We start from the raw sequence: 7,673 nt of genomic DNA, 5'->3' as shown, positions 1-7,673 counted from the left end.
GGTCCAGCGAGGGCACGGGGAGTGCTGGGGCCGGTGGCTTTTGGTGCGTGGCATTGCATGCCAGCTGCGGCCATGCAGAAGACACTGACTGGGGGACATGTCCCGAGGTGGTGTCCAACGAGCGTTGCTCCCCCTTAAACCACAGACCCGGCTGCGGCAGCCTGTGCTACGGGGAACGCTGCGGAAATGTGGCTTTGCTGTTGGACCGCAGGTGCTGCCGGGGTGTCCTTGGGGGACAGGTATGTGTCCCCCCATGTGTCACACACGTTGCTGTCTGCCCCTGGATGTGCCTCTTGCTTGCTGACTCTGCCTGCAGTCCCAGCTGCTTCCAGCGTGGAGAGGAGCGGCGAGCGCAGCCTCTCCTTTGCACCGTCCTCAGCGCAGGGGTTTCTGCCGGTGGGTGCTAACCTGGCCCCCAATGTCATCAAAGGCACATTTAGGGTCAGACGTGGGGCCTCCAGCCCCACATGTCACACTCCTGCCTCACACTGTGCTACTCGGGCACAGTCCCCTGCTCTTGCCTGATGCTGTCCCGAGCACAACCGTACCCCAGTGCTTACAGCAGCGCGGGTCGTGGCCTTGGTATCCAGCAAACCCAGGATGGGGCACCTGCAAGCATCACTCTGCAAGAGGAAAGTCTCTACTTTTAAACCATCCCCTGCGTCACAGGGCTGCGTTTCCCCAGTGAGCAGGTTTTCCTGGGGACGGAGCCGCTCGTCTCCACTGCCCCGGGTGGTGCTGGGCTTGGAGGAGAGCGGGTGGCTCCCAGCAGACATGAGCTGGGTAATAACCCAGTAAGAAATGCTTGTCTTTCCTGGCTGCCTGACAAAGGCCAAGGTCTTTCATGCTAGAAAATTCTAGCTCGGAAATAAACATTTATAATTGTTTTAATTACCCTTGTGATCTAGTAATTTTGAGGAGAACCGGGAGTGCTGCAGAGCGAATGCTGTTATTACGCTATCACTTTTCAGCAGCCTTTCAGCACGGAGCCAGCAATTTCATCCCAGGAGAAGCCGTGAAAGGTGGTTATTAGTGTGCATCACCGCCAGCAGCCGGGGTCCCTCCCATCGCTGCCGGGAGCAGCCGCTGGCGCGGGGGGCTGCAGCCTGCCATCACCTCCATCACCCAAAATCCCGTAATTTAGCAGCTGTCTAACCCGGCCTCTCTGTTCCAGCTAGCTTTTGCACCAACCCACGCTCATTTTTGGTCTTTTTTCACAAGTTGATAAAGGAGGAGCAGGGTTTTAGTCAGGGTAGGTCATTGCCAGGTTCATTTCTGGTGCTTTCTGGAACATTTTCCAAAGTCAGGGGCCTCCCAGGCTGCTCCCAAGCCGTGTCACACAGCACGGCAACACGTCAAGCAAAACACCCGCCAAGTGTTTCTGTTTACTGGGAATAACTACAGCCTGACCTCCCTTATCAGCACGTAGTGCCACTTAATTAATATTGCTAAAGTGCACAGATGACCCAGGGCCCAAGGCACAGGATCTCCACAGAGTCCTGTTGCTGTTAATTACCATTAACCATAATAGCAGCTCGTCCCCAGCAATCCGGTCGCCGGCTGCCGGGGCACACGGGCTCGCTGCGCAGGTTTGAGGTGCACTCCCGTTCGCTCTTAATCGGGCACGTTTGCCACGGCCGTCCCCGGGTCAGGCCTGGGGATAGCTCAGTGGTTTGCCAGGGACCGGGCTGCCCGGACAGTGACGGTTGCAAAGGTGAGCCAAAAGCAGCACTTCTTTCCTTTTCTTTTCCTTTTTGGTTTATATTCCTTAATAAAGGAGAGAAGCGATGAGAAGGAATCTGATTTCCGAGAGCAGAGGTAAGGAGCACACAGTGTGCAGTCGTCCCATCCCACATGCTGAAGCCAACAGCATTTATTGAGTAAGGCTTTCCTGCAGCGTGATCAGGAAAAATCCCACAGCTCCTCTCGAGGTGAAGGCAGGGAGCTAAAACTTCTCCCCCATCTCACTGAAATCCCATCACCGCTGCTGCCGGCGTTGCCTAACCTGCTGCTTCTGTGGTGTGTTTGTTTGCTAGCAAAAATCCTGTGGAAAAGGGCTGTTCAACCTCACCTGCAGCCACCTCAACCTTGTGGAGAAGGAGTACTTTGGGCTGGAGTTTCGCAGCCAGGCTGGGAACCACGTGAGTGCGGCTCGCGGCGCGGGGCCCCGGTGCTGCACCATGCCGCATCCTCGCAGCAACCGCCCGCACGGCTGGGGGCTTGCTAGCACCTCCCTGAAACACCAGATGGAAAATTTCAACAGAAAGGTTTGCCACGATGCCAAAACCCTTAAAAAAGGGAGTTACAAGGGGAGCCACAAGCTGGTTGGCCAAGCCCCGGTGATAGCCGTGGCCCGTGGGGTTTACCGGTAGCCGTCCGAGCAGGGCTGCCCCGCGGGACCGCTTGCCCGCAGCATTCGAGCTGGCCAACATTTTTGTGTTGCATTCTAGCGTGATGCTGCTGCTTTTATTCCCCGTCTCTTGTGCTGTTTATTCACCCAGTTCTTCACTGCCTTATTTCAGGTCTGGTTGGAACCGCTAAAACCCATAACAAAGCAAGTCAAAAGTAAGTATTTCAAGAATAAAATTCTTCTCAATCACTGCCAGTGGCTGACTAGCGCAGGCACATTCGTGCAGTGTTATTGCCTGGGGATGGGGGCTCTGGTTTCCAGCATTTACCTGACCTCATTTTTATAGTGTGGGGCTGGGCAAAATTGTTTGCAAAGACACCACAGTCCTTGTAAAATCCTGGAGAAATACCGCTGCCTTTGCCATCTGGTATCTGCACCATCTGAGGCTTGAGCTGTCAGTGACCCGGCAGCTTGGCGGAGGAGCAGGGGTGGCTGCGTGCGCGCGCGCATTGCGCTGGCAGGGCGGCAGGCATCGCTCCCTGCACGCCCTCCTTTCCCTCGCGCAGCTCTCGGCGCCCAGACGCCTGCGCTGGGCTGCTGCAGGGTGATGCCGCGGAGCCTGACCGGAATTCAGGCTCGGCATCCCCTGCCGTGGCCACCAGCAGTGCTAACGCGGTGCCCCTTTCAGCCTATGCCTGTTTCCACCCCTGCCATGAACCAAACAATGTTTTCCCCAAATACATGATGACTAGGAGGGTGGTCGAGAGCATGACCGCAGTATTTGCCATGGGGCGGCTGCAGTACAGTGTTTGCATTAATTTCCTTGTAAGGGGAAAGCCTGATAAAAAGCCTCCCCTTTCTTGGTGCGCCAGAAGTGGGATTATTTCATGCACCGATTTCTTTTTTCCTGTCCCTTCAGACCTGCCCTTGCAGGACACTGTCCCTCCAGGAGCTCCTGAGCTGTCCCATGGTGTCCCGAGACAATCAGTGCCTACAAACTTGCCTCCCTCCCTCCCTCCATGCTCTTTGCCTTGGGCTTGGCCACTTGCTCTTGCTCATCCCACGAAAAAGCTTTGCCCAGAAAGTCTCCTCTGAATCTGTTGCATCCAAAGAGCTTGGAGGGCTGGGTTTCATGCACAGCCCCACTGATGGCAATTACACCTGGGCTCTGGCTGTGCTGCAGACGAGCGCCCACGGCACCGCTCCACAGCAACCCCTCTCCTGGCTGGGGTCTTTGCAATTTAAAGAAATGCTGGGGCATTTTTTCCTTTAGTATCATTTAGGCGTCCAACTCCCTGTTCGCTTCCATTGGTAATGCTGCGGGTCCGGGCAGGCTGGAGTCCCTGATGCTCAGGGCTCCCAGCCCTGATTTGTAAGGGCCCTGAGTAATTTACTCCGTAAGGAGACAGTATGTGTGAAGAGAGTTGTAAATGTTCTCAATAGGCACGTAAAAGAAAACTTATGAAGATGTTGTGTTTTAAGATCCTAAGGAGGTTCTTTTCAAATTTATGGTGAAATTTTTCCCAGTGGACCCTGGCCATCTGAGAGAAGAGCTGACCAGGTACAGTACTTGTTCTATTACTTTCTTACCGCACAGTCCTGTATTTCTGCAATTGCAAAACATGTATTTAATTTCTTATCTTCATCTACCCGAACCTGTTAGCAGTGCTTATTCTACATATTGAAAGAGGTCTGTAGTTTACAAAACAAAACCGAGAGAATATCTCTCTTTTCTTGATCCTTTGTTTTTAAACAAAATCCACTTGAAGGATCAGCTGTTTTAAGAGGCTGCAATTTGTTTAACTGCCAAATGCTTTAGCAGCTGGGCATTGAGTCTGACTTTGCTCAGTCTAGCTCCTGCCTCAAGCTGTGTTCTGAAGGAAGAACTTCAATTTTATTTTTTAAAATGACAGTGTTAGGTCTTATGTTTTAGAGAAATCATTGCAAACAGCAACTAAGAATAAAACTAAGACAGTGTTTCTGCAGAACATGCCCTCCAAAGCATTAAGGAATGTTGACTCTGAAACCTACTAATGGGCATTTCAATGGCAGGGGCATACTGGTCATGGTGGTGCCCAGCTGCAGCCTTCTGCAGGGGCTGCACACTCCTCCCGTGGCCGCCCCGGACCTGCATCCCTTGGGTTGAAATGTGGGCGAACGCAGGGAGAGGCGCGGGAACGGCCAGCCCTACTGCAGCCAAGCCCTCAGGGCTCAGTCTGGCACCCGGCTCGCTGCCGAGCACAGCTCCTTGCCAGGGCATGCTCCTGTCCCCTTCCACAGGTACCTCTTCACCCTCCAGATCAAGAAGGACCTGGCACTGGGGCGGCTGCCCTGCAGCGACAAGAGCGCGGCACTGCTCGTCTCCCACCTGCTGCAGTGTAAGGGCAGGCGAGTGCCCGCAGGGACGCTGCCCCTTCCCCGGGCACGGGGTGCTCGGCAGAGCTTTGGCTGTGTAGCCGGGGGTTCCCCCTGCAGTGACCCCTCGCAGCCTAACCCACGCTCTCCCCATGTGCCCCGCAGCCGAGCTGGGCGACTTCCGCGAGGAGACGGACCAGCAGCACCTGGCGACCCACAGGTACCTGCCCAACCAGGAGTACCTGGACAACAAGATCATGCATTACCACAGGAGACACAGGTAAGGGCTGCTCCACGCCGCGGCCACCCACCCAAAGCACCCACCGGGTGCCTGCTGATGAGGCTGTTCCCATCAGCAGACAGGGCCAACAGTGGGGTGGGGGTGATGCCAGCCTGTGCATGTCCAAAATGGCATTTTTTCAGCCCGTTTCAGCAGCTGTCTTCTCACTCTTGTCGCTTCCCGACGTGTTTGTGTCTCCAGCGGGAAGACGCCAGCCGAGTCTGACATTCAGCTGCTGGACGTGGCCAGGAAGCTGGAGATGTACGGGATTCGCCCGCACCCCGCCAGCGACGGCGAGGGGACGCAGATCAACCTGGCTGTGACACACATGGGGGTGCTGGTCCTGCGGGTGAGCCTGGAGCTCGGGGGGGGCTGCCAGCACCCTGGCGGGGTGGCCTTTCCCCAGTGACATCACTTCCAGTTGGGGGGACCTTCCTCCCCGCTGTGTGCTCCAAACCCTCCTCCTCGGGCACGGAGGTGATGCTATGGGGCATCGCCGCGAGGCTCAGCCCCACCACCTCCATCAGCGCCGGCTGCGTGCCGCCGTGCCCGCCCCGGCTCTGTTGGCCCTTGTCACGGCGAGCGCAGCCATGTAAGCACCACAGGTTACACGGCTGCGTCACATGTGTTCACCGTATAATCTTCCAGCGAAAATAGCTGCCTCACGTCTGTGCAATTACATAACGCTGTAATCACGGCGTAGCTGCAGAATAAATACAGACTGCCTCGCAGCCGGCGTGAAGCAGTGCTTGCCTCCCACACCGGCTAATTTCAACCTGGGAACATCTTGCCAGAGCAGGAAAAAAAAACCACCTAACTGTGGGTCTGCTGTTCATAATTAGCACTGCCAGACCCGGTTATTTATTCAGAGCCATAAACACCCCTCGTGCATGATTAGAGCAGCTGTGAGCCCATTAAAATCTGGGCTCTCCCAGAAAGCTGAGAGGGTCTCGGTGCCACAGCGTGGGGTAATGCAATTTTACCTGTTCCTGCCGTGACACCAGCTGTGTGGCTGCATCTAAATTGATGCATAATGATAATGAGGGGTAAGGCACACTTGCAGCCTGCTTAAGCTGGGTCTAAAGGCATGGGACCTGAGCTCTGCTATGCTTCCCAGCAAAGGAGAGGAGGGTCTTATTTCTTTTCGGGGGGTGGTTCTGCATTAACTCGTGTGACATTCAAGTTGGGACAGATGGGACCCTCCACCTCTGTGAGGTTTGTCTTGGGATCCTGGAGTTTTACAAATAGCTTCTATAGCAGAGTTAAACCCTGAACCTCAATTTCCACTTTTAGGACCAACGTATGGAAAGGAGGGTCAAACACCAAATCCCAGCATCCCTTCCCCAGACCCCAGCAGCACTGAGAGCCGGGGTCTTGTGCAGTGTCCTGTGAGCTCAGGTCTTGGCCCATCGTATTTCTGCAATGCTCACCTGCCCCATCCCGCTGTAACCGCTGTGTCTGTCCTTGCAGGGCAATACAAAGATCAACACGTTCAACTGGTCCAAAATTCGCAAACTGAGTTTCAAGAGGAAGCATTTCCTCATCAAGCTCCATGCACACGTCTCTGTAAGTACCGCACTGCGGACAGCTGTGAGCAGAGGATCAGCCATGCAAAGTCCCTGATTTTGACTAAAATGTGTTTCTGCTGCTCATGGGTGATTCTCCTTCCCCCCCTCGAGCATGGCATGTGTCACCCCCATGTCCCCAGAGGCTGGAGGCGCCGGCAGCCCGGTGTGATCCTTTGGGGGGTCAGGAGGGCAGATGGCAGAGCCTGGACCTGCACCCCTGACACTGGCTCGTTTGGCCACGCAGGCGCTGTGCAAGGACACGCTGGAGTTCACCATGGCGAGCCGGGACACCTGCAAGGCTTTCTGGAAGACGTGCGTGGAGTACCATGCCTTCTTCAGGCTGTCTGAAGAGCCCAAGTCAAAGCCCAAAGCCCTGCTGTGCAGCAAGGGCTCCAGTTTCCGCTACAGGTAAAGTCCTGCGGGAAAAGGGAACACATGAGGCCAGGAAGGGTGTGGGGATGGCTCAGAGCCTCCCTTTTACGTTGGACCTGGCTGGATGCGAGGGGGCTAGGAAGGGTGTGGGGATGGCTCAGAGCCTCCCTTTTACGTTGGACCTGGCTGGATGCGTTTTCCCGGAGAGACCGCTGCCTCCATCCTGCTGCGTGCCCTCGCTTCCCCTGGGCCACGGGGATGCCCAGGGCTGGGGCTGATGGTGCTGCTCACACCTCTCCCCCCTTGCTGCAGCGGGAGGACGCAGCGGCAGCTGCTGGAGCATGGGAGGAAGGCGAAGATGAAGAGCCTGCCCTTTGAGAGGTACCGGCGGCATGGAGGAGGGCAGTGCCCGGGCAGGGGGGGACACCCTACTGGGCACGCACCCACCCATGCTCTTGGCCTTGCAGGAAGCACTATGCATCCCGCTACGATGAGAGGCAGTGCCGCTCCTCCCCGGACCTCCTGACGGACGTCTCCAAGCAGGTATTTCCCCTCGGCATCAGTGAGAGGTAGCGCTGGGGATGGGGGGGGTCTTGGCGTCGTGGCCCCAGCTGGTGGAGCTCAGCTGGAGGCCAGGCCAGACCCTCAGCTCTGCGGGCTCACCGCTGGCCCTGCTTGCCCCGCTTTGCCCCCCTGCCCCACCGGGGGTCTGGGCACCCACCCACCCTCTGCCCCTGCTCAGGTGGAG

General features: G+C 56.3%; 1 protein-coding gene across 1 annotated transcript; it reads left to right on the top strand.

Moving 5' to 3' along the window:
• Positions 1–97: 97 nt before the first annotated feature.
• On the top strand, positions 98–7,494 carry FRMD7 (FERM domain containing 7; the record flags this gene model as incomplete). The annotated part of the gene is given in 12 exon segments (XM_010294639.1): positions 98–239; positions 317–441; positions 2,028–2,141; positions 2,523–2,565; positions 3,833–3,911; positions 4,631–4,728; positions 4,871–4,985; positions 5,187–5,334; positions 6,456–6,551; positions 6,798–6,961; positions 7,238–7,306; positions 7,393–7,494. Coding segments are annotated over 12 exon segments (1,295 nt in total), but the record flags the coding sequence as incomplete, so codon positions are not given.
• Positions 7,495–7,673: the final 179 nt, after the last annotated feature.

This window comes from Phaethon lepturus, unplaced genomic scaffold, assembly GCF_000687285.1.
Source record: "Phaethon lepturus isolate BGI_N335 unplaced genomic scaffold, ASM68728v1 scaffold49469, whole genome shotgun sequence".
In the NCBI taxonomy this organism is placed as follows: Eukaryota; Metazoa; Chordata; class Aves; order Phaethontiformes; family Phaethontidae; genus Phaethon; species Phaethon lepturus.
Note: the sequence above shows the minus strand (reverse complement) of the source record. Positions and strands in the feature narration are given on the sequence as shown.